At 37.3% G+C, this 26,767-nt stretch overlaps 5 protein-coding genes and 1 long non-coding RNA gene across 15 annotated transcripts; 4 read left to right on the top strand and 2 right to left on the bottom strand.

Moving 5' to 3' along the window:
- Positions 1-362: 362 nt before the first annotated feature.
- On the top strand, positions 363-5,120 carry LOC124183739. Of its 5 annotated transcripts, none has more exons than XR_006871033.1 (4): positions 689-1,041; positions 2,468-2,681; positions 2,763-2,951; positions 4,532-5,120. It is a non-coding gene; the product is annotated as an uncharacterized LOC124183739 (long non-coding RNA). The 5 variants fall into 5 exon arrangements; XR_006871031.1 differs by lacking the exon at positions 689-1,041 and adding an exon at positions 1,195-1,349 and having other exon boundaries at positions 1,429-2,681; XR_006871032.1 differs by lacking the exon at positions 689-1,041 and adding an exon at positions 1,195-1,349 and having other exon boundaries at positions 1,429-2,681; positions 2,752-2,951.
- An 85-nt stretch (positions 5,121-5,205) lies between these two features.
- On the top strand, positions 5,206-11,016 carry LOC124183733 (SET and MYND domain-containing protein 4-like). 4 transcript variants are annotated; one of them, XM_046572643.1, is made up of 5 exons: positions 5,206-6,602; positions 6,697-6,731; positions 6,811-7,741; positions 8,152-8,770; positions 8,870-11,016. In XM_046572643.1, the coding sequence occupies exons 3-5, from the start codon at positions 6,818-6,820 to the stop codon at positions 9,343-9,345; spliced, it is 2,019 nt and encodes a 672-aa protein (XP_046428599.1). In that variant the 5' UTR covers positions 5,206-6,602; positions 6,697-6,731; positions 6,811-6,817; the 3' UTR covers positions 9,346-11,016. The 4 variants fall into 4 exon arrangements, with proteins under 4 accessions (XP_046428599.1, XP_046428600.1, XP_046428598.1 ...); XM_046572644.1 differs by lacking the exon at positions 6,697-6,731; XM_046572642.1 differs by having other exon boundaries at positions 6,697-7,741.
- LOC124183732 (dynamin-1-like protein) lies at positions 9,672-15,384 on the bottom strand. 2 transcript variants are annotated; one of them, XM_046572640.1, is made up of 9 exons: positions 14,906-15,384; positions 13,358-13,922; positions 12,869-13,116; positions 12,250-12,780; positions 11,885-12,070; positions 11,506-11,655; positions 11,334-11,436; positions 11,014-11,225; positions 9,672-10,836 (listed from the first exon to the last, which is right to left on the bottom strand). In XM_046572640.1, the coding sequence occupies exons 1-9, from the start codon at positions 15,005-15,007 to the stop codon at positions 10,780-10,782; spliced, it is 2,154 nt and encodes a 717-aa protein (XP_046428596.1). In that variant the 5' UTR covers positions 15,008-15,384; the 3' UTR covers positions 9,672-10,779. The 2 variants fall into 2 exon arrangements, with proteins under 2 accessions (XP_046428596.1, XP_046428595.1); XM_046572639.1 differs by having other exon boundaries at positions 11,334-11,655; positions 14,906-15,379.
- A 15-nt stretch (positions 15,385-15,399) lies between these two features.
- Positions 15,400-18,669, top strand: LOC124183736 (WASH complex subunit 1-like). Of its 2 annotated transcripts, none has more exons than XM_046572646.1 (4): positions 15,400-15,578; positions 16,238-16,367; positions 16,556-17,111; positions 17,575-18,669. In XM_046572646.1, exons 1-4 carry the CDS (start codon positions 15,533-15,535, stop codon positions 18,385-18,387), a joined length of 1,545 nt encoding a protein of 514 aa, XP_046428602.1. In that variant the 5' UTR covers positions 15,400-15,532; the 3' UTR covers positions 18,388-18,669. The 2 variants fall into 2 exon arrangements, with proteins under 2 accessions (XP_046428602.1, XP_046428603.1); XM_046572647.1 differs by lacking the exon at positions 15,400-15,578 and adding an exon at positions 15,596-15,934.
- LOC124183737 (congested-like trachea protein) lies at positions 18,665-24,614 on the bottom strand. The gene is made up of 5 exons (XM_046572648.1): positions 24,251-24,614; positions 23,921-24,035; positions 23,396-23,710; positions 19,750-19,923; positions 18,665-19,618 (listed from the first exon to the last, which is right to left on the bottom strand). The coding sequence occupies exons 1-5, from the start codon at positions 24,344-24,346 to the stop codon at positions 19,431-19,433; spliced, it is 888 nt and encodes a 295-aa protein (XP_046428604.1). The 5' UTR covers positions 24,347-24,614; the 3' UTR covers positions 18,665-19,430.
- Positions 20,175-23,389, top strand: LOC124183734 (carboxypeptidase N subunit 2-like). The gene is made up of 6 exons (XM_046572645.1): positions 20,175-20,317; positions 20,647-20,784; positions 20,972-21,109; positions 21,183-22,027; positions 22,131-22,680; positions 22,789-23,389. Exons 1-6 carry the CDS (start codon positions 20,276-20,278, stop codon positions 22,960-22,962), a joined length of 1,887 nt encoding a protein of 628 aa, XP_046428601.1. The 5' UTR covers positions 20,175-20,275; the 3' UTR covers positions 22,963-23,389.
- Positions 24,615-26,767: the final 2,153 nt, after the last annotated feature.

The following is a 26,767-nucleotide window of genomic DNA, read 5'->3' as shown; positions in this document are numbered from 1 at the left end:
CGTGTGATTGGCACGATCACGTTACAAATTTTGCGTAAGATCAGTTAGCAGATTTTAAACAACAAAAATAGTTCGCAAACGCGCGCCAACTTGCACGACTATATGTCGGAGACAACGAACGTGCCAAGTTGTCAAAAATTGTTTTTGCATATCTCTGACTTTAGAGAGCAACTGTATCAGTAAACAGACCACATTTACGTCGATGTGTATATTTGTACGTAATTTCGTAACACAAATACATGAAGCAAAAAATCATTTCGCGTAATTGACACCTCATTGAGATACGATCCTGCGTAAGTGTTTCATTCGCAATCTTTGTACGTGAAAAGATGCATTATACATACTGTGTGGAATGACCCTGGTAATAGTGCCAAAAACAACATTGTATGTATACCAGCCCCCTGACACTCGCCACTGCTCGTATACTAAAAAATTGTACGCGTTTTGTCCCCGTTTTTTAGTTCCTCTACGTGGCGCTAGTAGACTTTTGACATGCTTGCTGACCGCGCGCAAGCTTTTCAGACACCTACTAGCGCCACTAGTATGGAGATTGGCGGCAGAATCGAGGGACATTTTGCGAACCACTTTTACCAGCGTGTGTCAGAGGGCTGACTAAAGCTTGCCAAGTAACATATATTGGGTGCTTTCCATTTACTGACTCAAGTCGACTTGTGTCGCTATTTCTGGTGTATTATTTTGCCCAGATTGGCCGGTACACCAGAAATAGCGACACAAGTCGATTTGAGTCAGTAAATGGAAAGCACCCATTTGCTCTCGTTTGTTGGAGCGACTAAAATCACGTGATTAATGTGCAAGTCGTTCGAAGTTCGAATTACTATCGTATAAGTCAATTTTTTTACGGTTATGTGTTGGAAATGGGTTTCTGAAATGCGAGATCGTTTATACCGATGTCAAAAGCAAGCGTTTTACCGTAATTTAAATATAGAGACGAAATGATGGGATTATCACCGCTAGCTTGACTAGTTTCCCAAGTTCAAACTAAAATGCACATTTTCTCGTCTTAAATTATCCGGATTCACAGTAAGTTTGCGGTGCTGTTAGAGAAAATTAGTACACGCCCCGACGCAAATAAATCATGCACTAATATTTTGCGATGGGAAAAAATCGTATTGATATAATTGATAAAAAGTCATCCGCGTGGAAAAATATCGTACCTTTACCAGTTGAGGAAGATCAAAATGTAAAATCTAAATTTAGAGGTTTATCTGTTTCGATTAAGTACATACGTACGATTGTTCTATAGTCAAAATAATATCAATTCAACGATCACTCTAATAAATATAGTTATTCTAGCGGATACAATCATTTAAAATGTGTTCAATAACAGGGTGAGTGATACAGAAAGCAAATTAGAATCTCCCCGTGTGTCTACACCGAATTCCGTTTGTTAGAAAAATTTTGTTCCAGAATCCGAATGAATAGCTATTCCGATACAGCTTATCGCTCCGCGACAGAGGGTAAATTTTTAAAAAAATTCGTCGACCAACCAAAGAGTGAAAACGCTAATAAAGTTATTGAAATAGTTCGAGAAATCCCCGAGCTTCGTAATTGTTTTTTACTCCCATGAAGGATGCAATACAATATCAATTTATATGATTAAAGTATCAATTATTATCATTATCTTAGTTACTTAAGTAACTATTTGATATAGTAAGTGAAAGACGAACGAATATTTTTACCTAAAGTGAAAAATATTTTGAATGAAACTATAAATTATCAAAAAACTTTTCCGCTATGAAAACTGCATACTGAAATGTATGAAACATGCTCCAAGGGCCATCTCTACTAGGAACGCTATGTGACAGACAATCATCATAAGACAATCATCATGATCAACGTGACAGAACTTAATTTTGTGGATTTTGTTTGCCACGCGCTCCATGATCACGAATATGGTTACTCAATGCTACTATAAAACACCTGAAAACATCAACCGCATGTTCCACATAGGAATATCACGTGCTGTAAATGATAATGTACTACTCTGTGATGAAATTTTAGCCATCAACGTTACTTTTGATTACATGGAACGCCGTTCTTTCGCATATTTCGACGAAAATTGCGTTACTATAAATATCTTCAGTATAGGTTCGTAACGGGCAACGGTCTTGGTCAACCGCGGTGTAGTATACAGTAATATAGTCGTAAGGCATTTTTTTGCGAATACAGTGGTATAAACCAGTGGTATAAAACGTCGTTGTTTCTGGTATGTGCGGAGCTTAACTCTGGTCAAGTTTATACTATAAGTTGACGTCACACTAAAATGCTCTGGTTCGTTCTGTTCGTGATTAAAGGCGCGAAATATTGGGAAGAAGACTCAAGTGCAGAAATGAATTCCAGTTTTATCAGTATTTAACAATTTCTTCCCCATATTCGTTGATACACTCAACATATTCCATGTCTACTTCCCGATTGTATATTCGCCTGTATTTAAATTTCGACTCAGAGACCGCCCTGCTTCTAATTCAACCAGTTTCGATTACGCTACAGAGTAGGGTTTATTCTGGTTTTATACCAAAACCGCTTACTCCGCCCCTACCGGAAAACACCAGAGTCGCGAAAACGCGTTTGGTACCTTTTGGTACACATTGGTTGCTATACCAGTGCTCGCCAAAAAATGTATTATTGTTGACTTCTCTCTGGTATTTAATGACGAAAAGGTAAGCAGGGAAAAAATCAGTCGATCTTTTTCTTCCGTTTCCAGCACATCTCGAAACTTACGATAACCAGTTATATTTCAGGTACATACCATATAATATCTCGTGCATGCGGAGAGGCAAGCAACCACTCCAGCAGCCGAGTCGTCGTTCATCATTGATTGTATTGAATGGTAGCACCCTAAGGCGTAGTACCGCTGGTAGAACTGACCACAATTTTCCGTATCTCGTATAATCAGTGTTGGAAACGCAAGGAACTTTTACAAGACGTACGTAAGTATTATACTGTATAATACGTGCTAAGTTTTTTGATATCGTATTATACGCGTTTCAAATGGCACTTGCGCACGAAAATATAAAATTTAAAAATGACGATATTCGATGGCTTACCAACAACTTTCAATCGAAGTAACGGAGTGAGGAAATTAATAAAGAGTAGATCGTGATACGTATTTTATTCCGCAGTAATCACCACGTTCTATTATTTATTAATATATATTAAACGGTGGCGTCAATCCCTGGGGACCGACAGTCAACTTGTCATTTATCAATATTTCAAAATTTTTCATTTTTGTGGCAAAAAATTTAACACGTGATATCATTGTTAACGGAAGTATCTATTTTCGTAAACTTTAGAGAATATACTTAAACATTAATATACTTATACATAAACATCTTTAATTTGCGATAATTCTTTGCTTATTATTATCCTTTCTCTGTGAGGTGAAAATGAGATTTCCTTCCTGTATCAGTGCATTCTAAAAAAAATATTGTTCGACCTAAAAAAAACTCTGGGATGCAAGTGTTTATGGGAAACGCAAAAGCGTAAATCACCTTTGTCCCAATACGTATTTATGCGCGCTCATACAAAGTAGCAGTACGACTTTTTTCGCGCGTGCATTACGCGTCGTGCTCAGCGAAGGTATTAATTTGGATGATAATATATTACTTCTGTGATTTCCCTTTAAAATATATGCTAACAGGTCTTAAATGCGTTTCCGGATTTTAGTGGAAGAGAGGGATGCATGTAAAAGTTTTACGAAACCGCTAAGTCGATATACCTGTAAAATACAGTACTATACATGTGACGTACAAAACCTCATTACACGCGTAGATTCCCAACCTTGTTTGCTCTACTGTTTTCCTAGTTGACTTTTTAGAGCTAATGGCTCAGTCCAAATGCATGAAAAGTTGAAAAAAAGCAAGCTTGACGATGAAAACACTGGGGTAACTAGTTACTTTGGAATATCAGTGTAGGGTTAAGCGATCATTGCGAACCTTAACTCGCTTTTGGGGTCTTATCCAAGGTGTAACCACTCATCAAAAAATTGGGGCAGTAGAATTTCAAATGGTGCGAAATGTTTGTAAAATATGCTTTTGAAATAGTATGAAATACCTAGTGTGAAACAGTACGAAAAACAGTTGTGAAATGCGTAATGGTTGGAACACGAACATGCCCAGTAGTTACCCCCTCGGTCTTAGCGGTGCGGCTGGCTTAAAACATTTTCTCCATCAATGGCATAAGCTAGATTGATACATAACGTTTTTAATTAGTCTATTCTTGTAATTTGTCTATTTGATTTCGCTTAGCCGGCACGATATTAGTCTGCAAGTTGAAATTGCAGGGATGCTGCAATTTAGATACGATCTAAATTCGCAACTGGAATAAGCTATTCCCAATTCCAATATATATTGTTTGTTTCTATACATGTTAATCAGAATATTTTCCCTAGATTAAAACTCGTACAATTGGTATGAAGCGTACATACCTATACTAGGTCAGAATGAAACGTTTTTTACGATATGACGAGATACACGTATACCATTGAAACGCACAGGTTGAAATATTTTAGGCCATGATGGACTACGGAGGCGACTGCGGAGATGACGGTGGAGGCTATGGGGGCGACTGTGGAGGTGATATTGGTGCTGTTGAAAATTACCACCATGGAAGCGCAAACATCTGGCTCCATGATGATGATCCTTGTACTTATAAAAATGTTTACACCTCTCCACACACTTCATATTACCCACCCTCGCGGGGAGGAGTAGGAAGTGTTGGAAGCGGTTCCGATTGCTTTTGCTCGGATCCCTGCTCTCAGAAATGCATAATTATCACAGTGTCCGTAGTTACCGGCATACTGATATTCTACGTTATTTTACTAATGATACCATGATCACAATCTACCGACTCTTTCAGATTTGGTCTTTACTGCCCGCGTTGAACGTCACTTATTTTCGCTATTATCAAAGTCTACGCATCATAGATATAAAAGTGCTGAATACAAATACGTGAAGACAATTAAATTTCCGCAAGATCTGATGCAACTCATCGGGCTAATTTGAAAACTGATTAAATAGGACAAAAGGTGCTGAATTGGAAACAAAAAATCGTTCACAACTAACTGCAACGGACACGTCAATATTTTTATGTGAAAAAGTATACTTATTTTATATATTATAGAGTCTTGGTGATCGGTCAATTAAGAAAACGTATTTTTAGTTAACGTTTCGACCCGGATATACTTATTGTTATTTCTAACGTTAAATATATGAACTTTATTTTGTGCTAATAAGCTTATTAATATAAGAAAATTTTATGTCGTAGTATAATGATACAGTAGATTTTCACTGATAATTAACGCCGTTCTATTTTCAATTAATACAAGGCATGTCCAGCCAATGACGAAATAATGTTTAATAATATTTCAAAGTATACAGGAAACCAAAAAGGTTTCCGATAACGAAGACGGGGGAAACTCATTGTAGAATAGAATTATAGCAGACACGCTGCTTTACGACAAATGATCTTCGTTGCTGGCCTTATTGGGCGAATGCGAATTACTTTTAAACAAAAATTGATCACAATTTTTCTCACGACGCTTACACATTTGACCTCATATTATTGTATGCAACTGAAAATATTGCAATTATATTTACGTGCGTGTTTATTTACACAATGCGTGATACAGAAAATGTCTGAATAAATTTAAGTAATTTTAAATACTTTACTACTATCAACTGGTGTGATTGGCTCGATCACGTTACAAATTTTGCGTAAGGTTAGTTAGCTGATTTTCAACAACAAAAACAGGTCGCAAACGCGCGCCAACTTGCACGACTATATGTCGAAAACAACGGACGTGCCAAGTTGTCAAAAATTATTTTTGCACATCTCTGACTTTAGAGAGCAACTTTATCAGTAAACAGACCAAATTTACATTGATGTGTATATTTGTACGTAATTTCGTGACATAAAAAAAAGAAGAAAAAAATCATTTCACGTAATTGTCACCTTATTGAGATACGACCCTGCGCAAGTGTTTCATTCGCGATCTTTGCACGCACATAGATACATTGTACATACTGTGTGGGATGACCCTGGTAACAGTGCCAAAAACAACATTGTATGTATACGCCACGTACTATTGTTCGGTTGAAGAACGAAAGCTTGCCAAGAAATATATACTTGCCCTCGTTTGTTTCGAGCGACTAAAATCACGTGATTAATGCGCAAGTCGTTCGAAGTTCGAATTACTACCGTACAAGTAAATTTTTCTTAACGGATATTTGTTGAAAATGAGTTTCTAAAATACTAGATCGTTTATACTGATGTCAAGAGCAAGCGTTTTACCGTAATTTAAATATCGAGACGAAATGATGGGATTATCACCGCTAGCTTGACTAGTTTCCCAAGTTCAAACTAAAATGCACATTTTCTCGTCTTAAATTATCCGGACTCACAGTAAGTGTGCGGTGCTGATAAAGAAAAGTAGCACAGACTCCGATGGAACTGAATCATACAGTAATATTTTGCGATGGAAAAAAATCGTACCGATATAATTGATATAAAGTCACCCGTGTGAAAAAAGATCGCACCTTTACCAGTTGAGGAAGATGAAAATGTGAAATCTAAATTTAGAGGTATATCTGTTTCGATTAATTACATACGTACGATTGTTCTATAGTCAAAATAATATCAATTCAACGATCACTCTAATAAATATAGTTATTCTAGCGGATACAAACATTTAAAATATACTCAATAACTGGGTGAGTGATACCGAAAGAAAATTAGAATCTCTCCATGTGTCTACACCGAATTCCGTGTGTTAAAAAAGTTTTGTTTCAGAATTAGAATGAATAGCTATTTCGATACAGCTTATCGCTCCGCGACAGAGCGTAAATTTTTCGAAAAATTCGTCGACCAATCAAAGAGTGGAAACGCTAATAAAGTTATTGAAATAGTTCGAGAAATCCCCGAGCTTCGTAATTGGACAATAAAAGAATCCTATCGACCAAAATGTGATAAAGAGGCTAAGAAATTTCTAATTCAATCTGCTCAAACGGTAAAACATGATGAAAAAATATTCCGACTTACAAAAGCGGTATTTGCGGCCAATATTAACAACTCTACAGTGTTTCTGGACGCTCTGATGGACCGTATTCGCTGCTTCTTCGCGGCTGAATATTTTAAAAAATGTTTGATGGATTGTCAACACATGTCTTCAGTTTTGAATGAAAAAATTTTCCCAAATTTAAACGAAAGAGACCATCAAATCTTGAAAATGGAATGTTTGTCCTACGAAATAAGGTGTCTAAAAATCTTGGGAGACACAGAAAAGGCGAAAATTTTAGCCAGAGAAGGTATAAGGGAAGCAAAACACTTCTTTCAATCTATAGAACAACAAGGTGGAGAGCAAATAAGCGATGAAAAAAAGTTAGAAAAACTTTCCCCGTTTCTCGGTGTTTTGAATGAAAAATATAGCCATAGTAGAACATCCGATGCTCAAAACGATGATCAGATAGCTATCCCCAGAGTTTTGGGTAAACAAAATGAAAAGTTACAGAGCTGTTCAGACGCCGTAGCCCTACAGTATGATCAGACAAGGGGCAGGCATTTAGTCGCTACAAGGAATATAAAAACTGGTAGTGTTTTGCTAGTTGACGAGCCTTTTGCTTGGAGCACTGATGAAGCAATGCTCGAAAAAAACTGCCTTCATTGCCACAAGTCTTTAAAATCTACGGAGACCGTTAAAATACCATGTCGCAATTGCCAAACAGTGAGTAATCGCTTAAATATGTAACACAAATTGAAATTCCAAATAGGAATTCTATGCTGGAATTGTACAAGTTTTACTATCATTTTTTCTAAAAACCGAATTGCTTTAAAAATTTTCCAAACAGAAATGAAGTCTGTATAAACAAAAAAAAAATAAAAATATCTGTTTTTTCTGCAATTCAGTTACAATAAATCGTCGCACAGATCGCAAAGCTTTTCACAACTTTTTATCAACTGTTTAGAATATTTCATGCGAAGTTAGCGAGACGAATTTTTACTATAAAAGTATGGACTTCTTTCCTGAAAAAGCAAAATTAAACAATATTGTGTTAATGAGGAGAAATTGTATAACAACAATTATGCACAGATAAGATCAATAATGACAATGATGATAATAACGATAATTTTCAGGTAAATTATTGTTCGGAGGAATGTAGAATAGAGTCGTGGGAAAAGTATCATCGCTGGGAGTGTACAGTCTTTGATTACTTTTATAGTATGAAGGAAATACAAAGTTCACGACTTTTGTTAGCATATAGGGCAACCGTTATGCTGGCGACACGAAACATGGATATAGAGAAAGACGATAAACTGAGTGCTGACTTGAAAAAGTATCATTCGGATAATGATATTAATAAAAAGAGACTAGAAATTGGATTAAATAAAGAATATGACCCGATGGACTATAGCACTGTTTATTCGCTGGAAACGAATTCCAAAGATATCGACCCAAAGGTGAATCTCATGCATGCGTTACACAGCATACTTCTGGCTAAATGTTTCAGATACGTGTCCACCAAAATATTGCCAAAAATTGAAATTGGTGACGACGAAGAACACATTTTAGCATCGGCAACCCTTCGCCATTTGCAAGCAATAAATTCCAATGCATACGAGATAGTCGAAAATGTTTTGGATAAGGGCACTAAAGTCTGGGAACCAAAAACCGTTGGTGGAGCAATTTATGCAACGGTTAGCTTGACAAATCACAGCTGTTACCCGAATGTGGTTCGCCATAGTTATCCTAGAGGTAAATTTTGATAATTTCTCTACAATAATTGGGATGAAATTAATGATATAAGTCTAGAAATATGGCGTCGAGATTTCATTACACAATTTTACATTCAAGGAAAAGTCGTCGTACGAGCTATACGCTTCATTCCGAAGGGCACAGAAATTTTGGATTGTTACGGACCGCATTTTCTGCGCGACATTAAATCAGAGAGGCATAACTACCTCTTTAAAAAATACAATTTTAATTGCAACTGCGAAGCTTGCAGCAAGAATTTGTCACTACCACTTTCAGATTTGTTGTACAAATGTAAAAAATGTGTCCAGATTTGTGAGAAGTTAAAAAATTCTTGCACAAAGTGTGCTACCAGAGTTGATAGAGCGAAAACAAGTAAGATTGTCACCGAATCTGTCCGACATAGATTGATAGCGATTCAAAATATGTTGGATGGAAATCATATGGCCGCTTTGCCTATATTGTTGCATCACGCTGAGCTACTTGATAAAACAATTTCGGATTATAGCATGGAGGCTGTTAGGACTCAGCAAGCATTAATACAATGTTTCAATAGTGTAGGTTGCACATCTAAATAAAGCATTTGGTTCTCGGGTTTCGGTCTTGAATAAATGACAGATAATGTGTTAGTTAAACTATATAAAAACGAAGATGAAAGAAAACGGGCAAACGTTTTTAATATTACTGCTTATGATTTATTATTGGATTCACACTCATGATACTTGGAATTGTCTAAAAAGAAAGAGGAAAAGAAAAACACTAATGAAAAAAATTAAAAAAAGAAAAAAACATAATGTATATATAGAAGAGAAAAAAATCGCCTAGCAATAATATCTAAGAAAAATTAATTATGGATAATAATTAAAAACAGTACAATTGTAGAATCAGAGAATTTTTTGCTCGAGTATATGAATATAAACGAACGACAAGAATATATTAGCGATCTTTGGATTTTTTGCGCAGTAATTCTATTTTTTTTTTTTTTCGACGTGAATTTCACTCAGTTTTTCTTAAATATATTTACAAAGTTTAAGCATGGCAGAAAGTCAAACTTCTGTCTAACTTTTTTTATGTACATGAAAAAATCTAAAGAGAGAAAAACAAGGGGGGAAAAGTATCGATATTTGCCTTTCTAAATTTCGAATTTTGCTGTAATACCTCGGTTACAAAATTCGGAATTACGAACCGAAGTAATAGTGAATTTCTTGATACAGCGAAAAATGTCGGTACGTTTTTTTTGCAGAAAAATGGTTTAAACTGTATTTTTGAAAATTTATATACCACAAAGAATTTCAGAATTTAACGCAGACAGCGAAAACAGCCTATGTGAATTCGGCTTGCTTTTATAGCTTTGAATCGTTTAAAAATTAATGCGTGATTACCGGCACGTGCGCGCGTTTCCTATTTCCTAGTTTTTCGTAATAATTGTATACGTCATTTTTATACAATAGTACAGTAAACATCATTAACAATTAGAATCAATTAAAAATATAATAATTAATACAGCACTACCATTTTACATGTATACCTCGATGCCTATGCCAGGTATACATTCGACACTTAAGTTTCATTCCCGAGTAAGAATTCACACACGAAATTGCAGTCGATAACTACGCCATAACTACGAATGATAACAATAAGTAAGATGGGGGGAAAAAAAAAAATAAAAAAAGAAAAGCTCCCTGAAATAAAAATATACACTCGATTCTATTTTCCATGTGAAGTTTTACACTCTTTGTTCTCCTGAATACCCTGGACATTAACTCGAATACGATAATTTGATTTCTTAAATTATGCATTCGAAGAACTTGGAACTTTGCATTTTTAAGAATTGCATACTCGAGCAGTTTTCAGGATATTGGACAACCGCTTGGAAAACAGAACCGTTTGATTCAACAGGCAAATGGCATTAATTCAATCAATTACCGGCGTATGTCCAGACGCAAGTGATATACCTATTTGTTACTAGCATTTCTGCACCTGTGCATTTCTCATACGACTAGTGACGATGATCACCACATATGTGTCTCACGAATCTCGCTTATGATGTGCCCAGCCTTTGTTAGTGCCTGTAAATGATATAAATATAATTATACACCATTCTTCAGCGATCGAATAATTGTATGAATTATATTTCCATTGTCCTTAAAGCGGGTCTCTCGATCGGTTAACGTTTCGAGGCTCCCAAGTGAACAAACGATAATATTTGTGAGGAAAAAAAAAAAAAAAATAAAAAATGTACGCACTTTAAGCATATCAGCAGCTTCCCTACGCCTCACGGCGATGTGTTCGCTCTCATTAAGTAACGACTCAATGTGGTCCGTTTTGTACAGGTGAGTGACCAACTCGCTCTGTAAATTGTCCTTAACGTAATTAACGAGGAAATGCATAACAGCCTTCGGTACGCTGTCCTGAATTGATTTTCTAACTATGTAAAAATACGACTTGATAAGACGCTCTGAAAAGTATAAAATAACATTAATTATTTATAGTCGAACAAAACTGTAGATTAAAAAAAAAAAAAAAAAGACAAAGATCGAACCATTAATCATTCCAGATATCTTACCGATCACATCACAGTCACGTTGCTCACGATCACTAAGCTTCCGAGAAGTTTGCATCGGAACTTCTGGGAGTAGATTGACTGGTTTTTGCTGTGGCGATCCCCGCTGTAAATCCGAAACAGAATTTGGGCTAGGTGTAGGATTAGGAATGGGACTTCCATCCCTATATCTTACTGGAGATCCATCGATGGAATTGCCGCTTGTTGACTCAGACTTTACTTGCGGCAGCAAGTTGCTCAGCAGCCAATGATTTGCTTGTGCCTCTTTACTTTGTTCGTTATTAAATACTGGTGGCTCCTCACGATTGTTGACTGCTTTTTGATTCTGACAAAACATTGTTACCAAAGCTTTTATGTGACGAAAATATTTGATTGATTGTAGTTGATCAGGAAATTTTTCAACTTGCGAGATAAAAAAGACAATATAGGTATGTTCTGAGAACAATAAAATTTTCTCAAAATTCTGTTCAGAAACATTCAATGGTTGATAGAAATAGACGAAAATATAAAATTGTTCAATTTAAACCAAGAATGGATCAACTATTATTGCTCACTTGTTCGGAAGGTAGAATCGTACTGCCTGTAGAAGTATTTGAAGAAGCAGATATATGTCTTTTACTGGGTCTTACTTGATCCGCCTCTGCGTTCTTTAATAACGAAGAGACTAGTGCCGCATCTTTGTGAAAATCTGGATGTTTGGTATTGATGTAAGCAAGCTCGATAGCGACCAAATTCTCCACCTTGTAAACAGATTCTCTTGGTTAATTATAACAAGTGCCGAAATAAGCGAAAAACTAGTCGCAACGTCATTACAAATAAGGTAAGCCGTTCAGGCAAGTCTAAGTGAAATCGATGTCAATGCTCCATTTTCACAAAACGCAGACCAAAGTTGCGTGTAATGTATTTGAAATATCTTCACCATAGAATTAGTTGTCGGTAATCGTCGGCGTAGAAGATGCGTAACAACGTCGACGATCCGTTCGTGTAGTTTTGGAAAACGAAGCATTTCTTGCTGAACTTCGGTGCCGCAGTGTTGAATGATTCTCTGCATCTCTTCGTGAACTAGTTCGACGCAGCGTAGCGAAGGCTCTTCGAGTCTCCTGATCTGTCGCTTGACCAGGAGTTCAAACGAGACCTCGGGAACAAAGAGAGCCGGTCTGGGACCCGTCGCATTTCGAATTGCAGTCAAAATATCCATCCTAGTTAGACCAGCCAGTGGATGAATGGAATCTAGTGTTCGTCCAAATGTCTCGTGAAATATGTAACAGATACGAGCACCTCCACAGAGCTCGGTAGTCTCTATATTTCTTGCCGTTCCCTCAATCGTCGAACAGTAACTGCTCGCAAACTTGGTTATTATCTGAAGCAGTGTCTGGCTCTTGTCTCCCACATCCTCTCCGTACGAGTTTAAAAGTGTTTGGAATTGGGAGACCATCACATTCACGCGTGTCTGTTGTTTGAATAAATAATTGTTACGTGGCCGAAGGAAGGGACCAGATTTACATGCTCTCCTGACTAACAATTTAGCAAAGGCTTACCTTTAAATCGGGAAGGCAATCGCGAATATGATGCATTAAAAGTCTGTTGAGGGTTTTTGCTAAGTAAGGAGTGCCGTTTCTGTTTGCCAAAGTAGGATATTTTCGTTGCAGGAAGGCAGCTTCGTCCTTAAGAGCTTCCTGGATAGACTTGTTATTCATTATGTCTTGCTGTGAACGATTTACAACTCCTATGATCCCCAGCTTCACAGGAATCACCCGTCCGCACAGGATATCAATCGCATCCGTTCCTCAAACCCAAAATAACAAGCGACTCTCAAGCAGGGTTGTATAAATGAATGATAAAATAATTCCAAGAAAAATATAATTGTTCGGGACAAATTTTCAGATCAAGACTAGCTAATCAAATCAATTCTTAAACTTAACTCCAGTTTAAGAGGGAAAAAAAAGAAGGATAGAAAGAAATACGTCGCCACAAAATTCAATACATCAGATATCAGTTCAAAGTTACTATTTAGTTGGTCAAATTACCAGCGTCCATTAGATCCAGTTTAGTAACAACTGCGAGGGTTCTCCTTCCATCGGGATCAACGTCTTTGCTGAGTTTGAGGCTCTCGCTGGTCGCCATGTCCGTGTTTGCGGTTACAACGGCCAATATTATGGAATTTGGATTGCAAATGTGTTTCAGAACCAAGTTTCTGATTTGCGCTTCAATATCCTCGGGCTGATCGCCAACGGGGACCTTGGTGATCCCTGGCAAGTCGACGAGTGTCAGATTTACAACCGAGGTTGAATAAACCTTCAGATTAATCGGTTCAGGACAAATTCCCTTGTTGGATCCAGCCATCCGATTCGTTTCAGCCTCAATTTCCAACCTGATATCATCGAAGTTTGTAAATATTTTATTTTTAGTGTGCAAAAATACACCCCACTCGTCAAGTGTCAGCGTCCCATCTTCGGCTGTTCTGTGCTCCCTGTCATCTTTCGGCGCATAAACGAGCTGAAGAATCAACGGTCTACGAGTCACTATACCAGTCCCTCTGGGCAGAAAGGAGCGGCCTACCAAACTCTCTATGACGGACGATTTCCCGGAGCTCTGCATAAAATGGAAAACATATATTCTCATTTCATTTGTCGGATATTCTTTTCATTCTCAAATGGGATAATGTATGGATAACACAAGGGAATTGGAAGAGGTAATTGATCATAGAAATAAACATTTTCCTAAACTATTTGTGACTGCACAGTTTTCTGGAGTTCTGATTCATAGTAGAAAATTATTCCTGGAATTAGATTCATTTTAATTTATCAACAATTCTGATGACTCTCAACCTCAAGAATAAGTGTTTTCATAGTTTGGCACAGGGATTAAAATTTTTATCTTTGAAAATCATTAGTAATCACTAAATAACTAATACCGGAAGTGGTAATGAAAGAAAAGTAATTTCGGAATGGGATAACGTTTTTTTAAAGTTTCACTTGTATGTTCATTTTAATGATTGTTGAATTGGAAAAATAGTTTTTGCTGGATCCTGTTAAGAAAATTCATATTTGTTGTCATTCACAGATCATGCAATGTAACCTAACAATGAGAATCTAAAAATTGGAGAAATGTTTTATGAAAGTAGGCATTAAGGTGGACGAATAATTTAGGAGTAAAAATGAAACCAAAGATGGATATAAAATTAGAAAATAGTGTTTACTTCAAAGAATTGATTTGCAAGATTCCATTAGGAAAAGAAAAAAAATATGTTTTCTTTCATCACTGGTCTCATCAGCAAAAAATAAATTCAACTGTAAGAAAATGCTAAAACTAGTAAAAATCATCGATAAAAATAGAAACTTTTAAACGATAGTAATTTTAATGAGTGAAGTAAAATAATTTTAGTATAATATTCTTAGAATTTGAAATACAATACCTGAAAAAGTCATATCGACGACAAGTAGGATCACAAAGATAAAGGATCAAGGATCCGAGGGCAAGATCGGGCTTTTAAGGAAGAAACGCGAGACTGTCTAAATCAATGGTTTGAAACGTACCGACACATTGTCAATAGTATAGGTGAAATTATAATTAACCTGTGTTCCGAGAACGACGATTTGAGGCAATTGTATGGCGTCAGCACCAACGGTGTTGAATACATCTTGGAGTTTATTTATCACTGGAATTAGGGCCTCCATGATCGACGACGACGAGGTTAAGAGTAGTCGAGGAATACCACGATTTCTGTACAGATTAACGGAGCCTGAAATTCTAGCCACCCGACGAAAATTACAAGCTGAAGAACAATCGGAAGATCGAGGATACTGCGATTCCAACAGTTACGAGCATCTACACCACCTTCAACAAATCCGGCTCGAACGTATGCAGAGATCGATGGATTATCGTTTTATTCTACAGAAACTAAAACCTAGGCGGTTTCTGCATCGATCGTCGACGAAACCGAAACCTCTCATTAACCCAGCGATACCCTTTTTAACTCACTACTCCCGTTTAATCCACCGGCTGAATTCACTCGGCCAGGAATCGTCAAGCCGCCATCTTTACTCTCCTCAAGGCGGTCGATTGCGAATTGGATCGCGAATGGGTTTTAAGTGCGGCCGTTATTTGAAATTTGAATTTATTACAGACTGCACGAAGCCGCGATTATAATCACGGAAATCAATCTGCGATCGTATTTTCTTTTCTCATCCTCTTTGCTACGCATGCGATCTTCAGCCGCCTCGCGCTTTGGATTCGATTCGAAACTGGGCAAAGAATTGCAATCTTTGGCCAGTTTTTGACGGACGGAACGGAACCTAACATAACCTAACCTGATAAAGACTTAATGGGCGTAAAGTGGCAGAACTAAGAATGGCAGTCGTTCGCCTATGCAGACGATATGCAGTAGCACTTGTTTTGAGTAGTTTAAACCAGATTTAAATACAACTCGAATGATATGAGAGAGTTTATGGCGATGAGTTAATGGTTCGTGATTGTTGTTAAGTGTCAATACATTTTTCGGGGGAAGAACCCGGCGTCGGATTGATATTTGAATCAATCGTCGTTTGTTTGTATAAAAATTGACCTTATCGAATCAGGAGAAATGCAGGGGCACATAGAAATTGGTAATAATGATACATTCGGCGTAATTTTTATACATTTCGTGTTATAAATACTCAAACATCATTCATTCGCATTGTTTTTAATTGATTCGAGAGATAGATGCGATTTCTAAACAAATTCATTCGAACGCAGACCACAGTGTTATGCAAAATAATTTATGGTCTTTGGATAGATAACGTTATGAAATCGTATGATTTTTAATCTTTAAATATCAGATGACAATAACAGAATAACACAATAATATTTATTTAAACAAATAATTATTCTCTTTTTGGCAAGTTTTAATTTTCAGCATCGTGTTTCAGGTGTGATTCCGCATGATTTGCGACAGGAGGAAACCATAGTCCAGATTGCAGAAGCATTAGATTCGCTCAACTCTGCTGTAGCAAGCATATTTAGCTGTATCGACGAGCGGTTATCGGAAAATACAAAAAGGTATTCAAGACAAAGTTGTTTGTGTTCTTTCGTCATGAAATGTAGTTGTGTAGCGCAAATCTGGTTTTCACTCTCTGAGGTTGAAGAAAGAATAACTAATTAGCATTTTCATTTTTCACAAGGTAGAAAAAAAGAATTAATGGTTGGAAAATATACTAAAAAATCTCATCTTTGATACGTTGTTACAGATTAGCCGGTATAAAAGGTCGCGCTGTGAAACTTCAGGGCAGATTAGACCACCTCCAAAATAACCTAAGCTTGAAGGCGGTGAAGCTATACTCTGCAGCAAAATACCCCTCGAATCATGTCTACAGAGAGTATCCGCTGGCTCTAAAACTGCCAATTAAAAAGGAGGATAAACCGCCGAGTGTCTATAAGAGCCCAGTTCCCATAGCGCAGGAGTTGAACTCGCAAAATATTGTCACCGAAAAGTCAAAGGGCGGGCGGTGGAACGTTGACATCAACATACAAGACAAGCTGCAATTTTATCATGTCAAAAGTAAAACAAATAAAGGCAAGGGCTCTGGACATTCTAGAGCTATTCCAGTTAGACCAACCTCTGTCAGTTCGCTACTGCTACACGACGCCAAAGACAACCAGTATGGTAAACTTCCCGCAAAAAGCCTGGCATCGGCTAATGACAAGAGGGAAATCGAAGATGCTCCTACTTCGATATTGCAGTCATGGCACACCAACGATCTAGAATCTCCATCAAACTACTTCTATGCTCCAACGTTAGGCGAAGTACGTTTTTTAAGATTTATACCAACAAGGGCTTTTAGTTTGAAAGATATAAAATTTCCTGAATATTTTCTCTACTTTTTTAACTGATCGAGGTTTGAAATTTGAAAGAAATTCGTAACCGTTCTACAACATGCTACTACTTTCAATACAAGGGTACCGACTATCAAATCTTATGAAACTGCATTTTTTCAATGGATATTTAAAAACATATTGTAAACTCATCACTTCGGTACTTTAGATTTGAAAAAAAAAATTATGAGTACAAAGAAGTTGAATGTTCAGATCAAACAGATTTACTTTTCACTTTCACACGTCACTAACAACTTAAATTTGGTATGAAAACTAGATCTAGTTTGTTTTATTCAATTGATGATAGATACCACATGATCAATGTTTAAAACTTCAAAACTAGCTCAGCGTTTATGAAGAATTGATTGTACGATTATACCATTTGTGTTTTCAGGTTCCGCAAATAAACGTACCTCTCAGTCTCCCAGACCTGCCAGGAATAGTGGATGACGAACGTTTTGTGCTTGACCTACACAGTCAGAGTCCAATTGCTCCATCTTCGGTGGTAACAACACCGACTGTGAACCTGCCCTTACCAGCAGCTCCGTCCGATTCTGCCCCCGACGCAACTATGGACCCTCAAAACAGTAGAGAAAATGAACCTAGCCTTCCAAATTTGAGCCTACCAAGCATATCGTCAGAGCAAAATCCTCCACCACCTCCACCTCCGGTTGAGATCGGTAACATTTCTCATCCTGGGCCACCACCGCCTCCTCCTCTCAATCCCTCCACACTTTCAATCTCGACATCTCAACCACCACCTTCTGCTCCTGCTCCTCCTCCTCCTCCGCCTCCTCCTCCACTTGTCGAACCTCCAAAATTGTCATCATCGGTTACGAAAGACACTAAAACACAGTCTGTTAAATCTGTTCCAAATGTCGATCAGGTCGATAATCGGTCTAGCCTAATGGCAGCTATCCGCGATGCGGGCGGAGTTGGTAGAGCAAAATTAAGGAGTGCAGCACGTAAGGATGAAAATACAGATAAATGGTCTTCTGCTTTCGTTGGGGGCGATTTAATGGCAGATTTACACAACAAATTATCACTCAGACGTAGAGGTATTTCTGGAACAGCTACCGGCGCATTGGGCAGAATGTCCGCTATGATTCCTCCACCTCCGAAACCAAACGAGTCCGCTACTTCGGAGCGAAATTCTGCCGCAAGTGAACAAGACTCGCAACCTGATACCGATGATTGGGAGGAATGATAGACTAAGATTGCTACTTGAAACTTCCTTTTTCGCTGTATAAAAACATACACAGAGAGTGATAAAATATATATTCTAACAATAACGATAAAAAGAAAAAAGAAAATGTCTTCTTTGCTGTCGTGTACATAATTCAATCCGTTGTTATAGCCGTAATTTCTGAATTAATTTCACGCAATTTGAACTAAAAGCTGGTCAGTATTAACAATTACAGTACTTGATGTATTGGTAAATCGATACAAAAAAAGGTCAACAATAATAAAAATATTGGTACAAAATTCATCGCATATCTATAATAAGTTTCATATCCTATATCAAATGTACATTGTTATTCGTAAGATATGCAATGAAGTAAAACAACTTTGAATATTGATTAACCGTAAAGAATTGTAGATCTTTAATTTTGTGGGCAGGTTACGATATTGGTATCATGATATTCGTAGTATCTGTCAACAATTAGATTAGATAAAACCAGCCTTCTCTACTTTCACGCAATCTACTGGAGTCTATGATTGTAGAAAAATCTCTATTCTATGCCTCATTCAATGAAGCAATAATGACAACTACGACAATGATCAATTAATAAGAATTCAGCACTGGTCAGCAATGCAATATTATAACATTGAACGTTTTAAGTCATCATTTTGATTATCTACTCAGCAACAGGACTTTTAGAAATTAAACAATTTGCAATGTGCTTGGCCACTTTTTACATCACTTATAATTTTTTTTTTTTTCAAGAGTTAAATAAAAATGTTCAATCGCTAACAACATTCCACACTGAAGAATGTTTCGATTTTAAAAATGGGGGGTTGGGCCGACTTTATGGCGGTTATAAAATGCGCGTATAAAATTGTAAAATCATTTCGATTAATTTCCGTAATACTTATCGATAGAGCAGTTCTTCACAATATTCATATACTTATTCTTAACTAATAATATATATAATATTATATACTGTATAAGATTCTTCAGTTAGTAAAGGCAGTTTTTCAAAAATTATAACACCAACGAGGGTGTGAAAATAGGTGATCCAGTAATCGTTATAAATTCGGAGCTGCCAAATTGAGGAAATTCATCGCCACTTCAAAGCCGGCAAAACAAGCTGCGTTTGCAGGGAATGCTCTGAGCATTACAGGAGCACATCCTTTGTAAAGTGCACGAGGTCCCTCTTCCTTCATCAGTTGAGTAAATACAGAACGAATTCCATTTTTGTATGTGCCTTCCGGTGCTTTAGAAAAATTAGAAACACACGTTAAAACCTTCACCCCCTAGTTGAACGATGAAGAAGAATAAACGATTGCTTGCGTATTACTGGACATCGCAGTAATTTAGTCATAATTCGTTGGCTTGTTCACCTACCAGTTTGCAGTCTACTTTTTAATACATCTGGGGGTATCGCTACGATCCAATTTGCAATTCCAGCCATACCACCGGCAAAAATAGTCGACACAACACCCAATTTTCCACCATCAGGTGTCAACCATCTCTGAAGCAATTCGTACATCATGAAATACACTCCACTGGCCGGTACGTCTGTAATGATAGAGGAATAAGACAAAGAGTCGAATAAATGCGTATGCCCGAAGTTTAGGGGTGGCGTATTGTTATTCGCGATGGGTGTGCTTGTTGTGTTTGCTATTATTAATATAACTTAGTAACTTTCAAATTGGAAATCACACCGTAATTAATAATAGTGTAGAACGTGCGTGGGTCGATAGATAACTGACATCCTGCCCGGATATGGGACAAACAATCTGACAGATAAATACAAACGAAATTCAGTTTCTCTCCAGCTAGCTTCTCTTTCGGAAATCTAATTATTCCTCCTTGTCATCTGACCACGGTTACACGCCACATCTTTTGCTATTCTATACGTTTTACTATCATGAAGATCGTCACGCTGTTTTTATGGCCAGTTTTAATCCCGGTTCGTGATCATCGCTTTGTGCAATAATTTCTACTCTCAGAGTTTTTCTCGTTTTTCTTTTTTTTTTTTCGATCTTTGAGAATAAAGTTAGCAGAATAAACTAATTCATTATTAAACGCGTTTGTTTGTTGAATCATTAATTTTGGACAATTTTAGTTCGGAAGGAGATAGTGTTTTTGTTCGTGTTTTATTTTTATTTATTTTTTTAGCAATTTTAACAACAGCTCGCGATATGAATCAGAGCTTCTGATTTCCTACATAATTATATCTCTTGCTCATTTTCCTCAAGACTCAATGAATGTATTGAATATGTTCATGATTTTATTCAGGCTTGGTGTTTTGGACAGATAATAGACATCGGTGGAATATGGGAGATACAATGTCCTCATGTATGCAATTGTCAGATAGCAAAGTTCTATGATTTGCCTTTGTATCGGTGGGCCAACATGAACACGAATAATCAAGAGGTAAATGAGTTGGGTTATTTAGCTGTAACAAGACGTAATAAGTTTGTGAAAATAGATTGTTTGTTTTTTTTTCTCGTCAAATTAGACCATAATTTTTCAATAAATCAATAAATCTTCAAAAGGTTAATTACGAGAAGCACGTTACATTTTGATTTGACAATACTCCACGGTTGTATTAATTCCGCAGGATTTAGAACCGGGGGTGAATTATTATCAAAGTTTGAACAATGACGAACCAATGGCAACCGAGTTGTTGAAAGTAGCCACGTGTGTGCTGACAAAGGACGCAAAGCAGTTGCTGGAATCTCTTCCGATAGATTTGCAGGTTTGAATGATTATTCGAGTATCGCTGACTGGCTGTTCCAACTTTTACTAATGGACAATGATAAAAATTTCAGGTATTGACTATTCTAGAATCTGGAGACGGAGACAAAGAAATCCGGTTGAGTTCCACCGACACTAATCGTTTCACCGATTTGATATCCTTGGATATCCAAGGAATGGGGTACAACGACAGACTCAGAAATTCCGGCGGGAAGCTCAAATTAACCAATAAAAGATATGGAATAGTTCTAGATGTGGACGCGTTGCTTCCGCTCGGTCCGACGCTTCGCTACCTCAACTTAGAACGCGTAAGGCTCTCGAGTAAAAGTACGTTCAATAAAGGTCAAGTGAACTTGGTCGTCAAGCCGGTAAGTCATGCGAGCAATGAACACGAGGATCAGGATTCTGGACCAGAAGGTGAAGTTGTCAACCAGAATGGCTTGAGATTGATATTTTTGAGCCACGGGGGTGACGGAGAGAACGGCGAGGAAGAGGAGCGAGAAATTTTGCCGTATAATTTGTACAAACAAGAAGTCGAGGGCTACAGAGAATCTGCGCATCTCTTTACAGGCTTAGGAAGATTGACGCACTTGAGAGCCTACGATTGCGCGCTAAAAGATATTTCTTGGGAGATGTTTGACGGCTTGGACAGTCTGGTTTTATTGTCTCTGGAGAAAAACGATCTGAAAGTCATTCCTAAATTCTGCTTCTACGGTACACCCATTTTGAAGTCACTATCTTTGGCGGAGAATCAGCTACTGACTTTGACGAGCGTCGAGCTGGCTGGACTATTGGCACTTGAACGATTAGACCTTCGAAGAAATAATTTAACTTTCTTGTCCGAACTCTCCTTTCCCCCGTTTCCAGTACTGGTCGAAGCCGATTTTACTGGAAATCCGCTCGATTACATATTTCCAAGGTATGAAAAAACTTTCACAATTTGATTTCACAATAGTTTATACTAATGTTTACATGCAAATGACTTGTCTTTCTTTCTTTCTTTTTCCTTTTTTTTTGTGTAGCACATTTGAGATCATGAACGCGACAACTAAATTATATCTCGGAGGCGACGGTACGCTTCTCAAGTTGCAGCAAAATTCGTTTCTAGGATTGCGCTTGCTGGAAGTATTACACTTGTTTAATGTAGAGATGCAGGTGTTAGAGCGTTTTATATTACGAGGAATGCCGGCGCTGAAGGAGTTGAAAATGAACGGAAACATAAGCAGCATAGATTTTGACGCGTTTCTCGAGCTTAGAAGTCTGGAAGATCTGGACCTGAGCAATTGTCAAATTCGAGAATTATCCATGGATGCTTTTTACGGTTTGGAAAAAGTCAAGCGTATCGATTTGTCCAGAAATGAATTAGAGACTATTCCCCCTGGCCTGTTTACTCTGCAGCAGCAAACCGACCTGAGGGAAATTCTACTTAATAAAAATAAACTAACCATGCTTCCGTTAGACTTTTTTAAAAGCCTTAAAAATCCTGGCAAGCAACACCAAATATTGAATTTGAGATTAGACGGAAATCCTTGGGACTGCAACTGTGATATGATTTATTGGAACCCGAATCTGGTTCGTATTCGTACCCATTTGTAATTTTTTATGTCACTTCGGACGCTAGACATACAGAATGACATCAATGAAATACTTTTGAAACAATTATCATTATTTTGTACACAGGTGAACCGAGTCAAGGAAACTGCACCTCGTTGTACAACACCAACTAAACTAAAGAATTGGGGAGTTTTTTACGCTCTGCGTAAAGGAGGACTTCGTTGCAAGCGCATAAAACGACGGCATTTTCGGACAGGTCATAAGCTCTCAAGTTACGAAGACACCAATAACATCAGCTAGATTCTAGACAACGATCCGCACAATTTACCGTGTCACTATAAACTTATTATGCACATTTTAAGGTAGATAGCTCGCGTAAAATATCGGAATAAGAAATTGACCAAATCAATTTTAATTTGTAGCCATACTAATTCAACATCTGTATCTTAGCGTCTGAGACAATGCTCAAAGAAGCGTAACAAAGTGAGATTGCCACAGCATCCGTTTTCATGTACTTGACGAAACAATTTTACACTGCGTCATATCGAAGCTGGAAAAATGCATCTTTAATGCCCTCGCACATTCTGTAATCGTTTACTCACAAGACAAATTTTGTAAATTTTACGTTGTTCAAATTGCTGCGCGTTAAACTTTAAAAATAAAAATTTATTTAGACTAGATTGTAATGTTATAAATTCTGTATCATGCAATAAAAAAAATATGAATTGTGTACCTCTCAATAAAGTGGCGTAAGTCCCTTTAAAAATACTCCTAACTCCACCCTCTCTGTACAATTGTTTAATGCAATCGACTGGCCCGTTGTACTTTGGCAGAGCGTCGGCATGCTGTATTTGTAAAAGGCACTTTATACGTTCCCCAGGCGCCATGATACAAGTTGTGCAAACTCCGCTGAAAGCACCGGCATAAAACAATTGCGGCAGAGTTAGTTTTTCATCTGGATTCTTCTGCTGAATTTTTTTACCCACACCGAATCCGAGGAAACTAATGGCAAATATCGGAGCCACGCCTGTCAGCGGTGCTCCCATTCCTACGGACGTAAAATAATTATTATCCTTTTGATCTGGCAGTCGATTCGTTTGCCTGTTACGAGTTCGAGTAGCATACTACATAGGCGGATATGCTTGTACTTCAAAGCTCATTCCCTGTTTGAGGTACAGATAGGTATACATGCCACTTTTATGCGTGGTTGAGACTGACTAACGAGGCTCGATACTTAGTAATAGATCGTATATTGTACCCTTGTAGAGGCCTCGAAATCCCTCTTTGGCTATTGTTTTCTTCGTGCAATCCCACATCCCTGAATAAAGTGGCAAGGCATTTGGTAAGGGCTTTGGCATAGTCTGAAGGCGAACCTGTTGAAAATTGTTTTTGCCTCATCACAGTAAGTAAATAAGGACGATGATTTAAGACCAGCTTATGGCTGTTGAAGTATAATCACAAGTTTAACGATCAACGACCGAAATTTAATTCCAAATAGATGGCTTTTATTTTTTCTTTGTTACTGCAGTCATTTTCTAATTGACGGAACGATTATCCAATCGACGTGTATACTAGTGTATAACCTTACTTTTATCGTGTCCAGGGGATGACCAGCTATAACGAGACATACTCCACCGAATCCACCGGAGAGAAAATATTTAATTGGGCTAACGTTTTCGGACATTATTAAAGATTATTAGCGCCAGATCTGTGAATATCTTTCTTCACGCTGATCAACAAGTCAGAGATTTTGTAACTGATTAAAGTCCGGACTGATAAAAGTATAAAAGAAAAACTACACGTCTCAATTGTACTTAAGTACGGAGGTTAAAGTCCACAAGAATGGGGACGTTAGATAATCATAAAAATTCTACAACACTTCAAGCTTCGTAGCGTATATTTTCCCGGTTATCTAAAAAGACACTTTCACAGTGTTCCATATTTGTGTAAAGTGCACGGAACAGGTTTCTCAAATCTCTATTTCGCAATATTTATTTCAATTACAGAGACTCGTTCCATTTCATATTTTGAATATTGGCGGGTGTGACACCGTCCGCCATTTTTCTTACTGTCCAATCACCGTTTCTTCTGTTTTACCGATTAAACTACACCGTGAAGTGTGTACGGATTGAAGAATGATCTCTGAGGTCGGGTGGACAATCCTGGATAATCTTGAAATATGTATGCCTATATCTACGCGAAGGTTCCCAATGTCGCGGGGTATCAAGTCCACGCACATGAGATACATTACAATTTTCTAATATTATTAATTTTGAATAGTTGGAGAAAAAAGTGGTTTGCACTCATGTTCTAGTGCCGTTTTTTTTTAGAAAGTTTTATAATCATGTTTATTTTACCTGTTGCTCCATTATCAAAATCAGTGATACTATTCTTTCAAGGAACTTTATTAGAGTCGAGCGTTTAAAAAAAAATTCATTCATCACGTTTGCGGAAATTGTTGCCTAGGATATGCATTTTTTGTTTCGCAGCATGGAATTAAAAATGATTGAACGTGGCGTATTTTGAATTTTTTTTTCATATTGAACTTTATTTGAAAACAATTATCGTATCTGATGGATCCAAAACAAGACAAACACAATTCACAATCAATCATGAAACGTATCATTTTATATTTTAACACTGTGCCACACTGGATTCCTAGACTGTTAACAGTGCATTCCATGTAAAATAATTTCAAGACTTTCTAAAAAAATATTCTTCTTTCCAATAAAACGGTAACACGATTTTAAGGGTTTTTGGACATGTGGGAAAATTGGAAACGTTTTTGTTTAAGGTACAATAATTTACTGTGACCATTTCAAACACGTAAAAACTTTTGATATATAGTTATTCTCAAATTACGAACACTCCGCATTATAGGTATAACATTCCAAATGATTTCAGCGCAAAGTGAAACCAAACTCGTATACGAATTTTGTAACATGTTTTTTACTAGTCAATATTGCAAGAACAAATTATTTGTTGCAAGCATTGTCAACAGTCTTTTTTTCCTAAGAATTTTATCAAAAATTTACTCAACACTATCCTATTCATTAGACCTGTCAAAATGGATTGAAAATGCGGCTTGTATCCATCTGTGTCAGAATATTTTCGTAAAACTAGAACAGCCTTTATCGATGAAAATTCGTTGACAAGAGGAATGGTACAATCCAACGACGATACAACTTACAGATCCGAAGTAATGAATGTTTCAATCGTTTCATTGGCTGGCAATGTATCAAATAATGGATTTCATGCGAAGCTTACCCATCACGTGCTGTCTAGGGCATGTTAACTTTCGGAATCTCGTTCACGGTGAATTCAATCCAGTTCGTCTGGTAATGAGTATCCAAGTATTATCACTCTTTTCCACTATTTCACTATGTAACTACACACGAAAACTGAACATCAAGTTTTCTGACAGATTCGGAAAAGGAAATTAGAAATTCATCATTACTTTCCAGATAATATTTACACTTAGCGAAAATATTACGAAAATTAGTATTACAATATTCGACGCATGGGACAGAGTGTAATTACTGCGATAATATTATATGAATAATTCATACCGAATAAAAAGACAAACTTATTACAGCGTCGGTTGGGAATATTTTCAAACTCGCGATAGTCTTTTGTTTGAACGTTTAAAGGAAACACCACATCCAGCATACTTCACACCGAGCAATTATACAACAATCGCAAACATGTCTTGACTTGAATCTCTGTCAACAGCCCAGATTGTGGATTAGCTGTGTTACTCTCCCACTATATTTTTTTCAAGTATTGAACAGCAAGATTCGCATTAAATTTACTGCAGCGTCGGTTGGGAATATTTTCCAACTCGCGATAGTCTTTTGTTTTAACGCATAAACGAAACACCATATCCAGTATACTTCACACTGACCGATTATACGGCAATCGCAAACACGTTCGAATGAATGTCGGTGGCACGCCATGTCGATTAGCTATGCTGCTCTCCGGTCATATTTTCAACATGCAATTATATCAAACTATCAACAAGTCCGAATATAATACGCGAATCAAACACACCGATTTACCGAATGACGACCAAGTTCGACGAAGTTCCGCGATCTTGTAACCAGCG

This window comes from Neodiprion fabricii, chromosome 5 (genome assembly GCF_021155785.1).
Source record: "Neodiprion fabricii isolate iyNeoFabr1 chromosome 5, iyNeoFabr1.1, whole genome shotgun sequence".
NCBI classification, from domain to species: domain Eukaryota; kingdom Metazoa; phylum Arthropoda; class Insecta; order Hymenoptera; family Diprionidae; genus Neodiprion; species Neodiprion fabricii.
The sequence above is the reverse complement of the archived record's forward strand: the minus strand, read 5'-3'. Positions and strand labels throughout refer to the sequence as shown.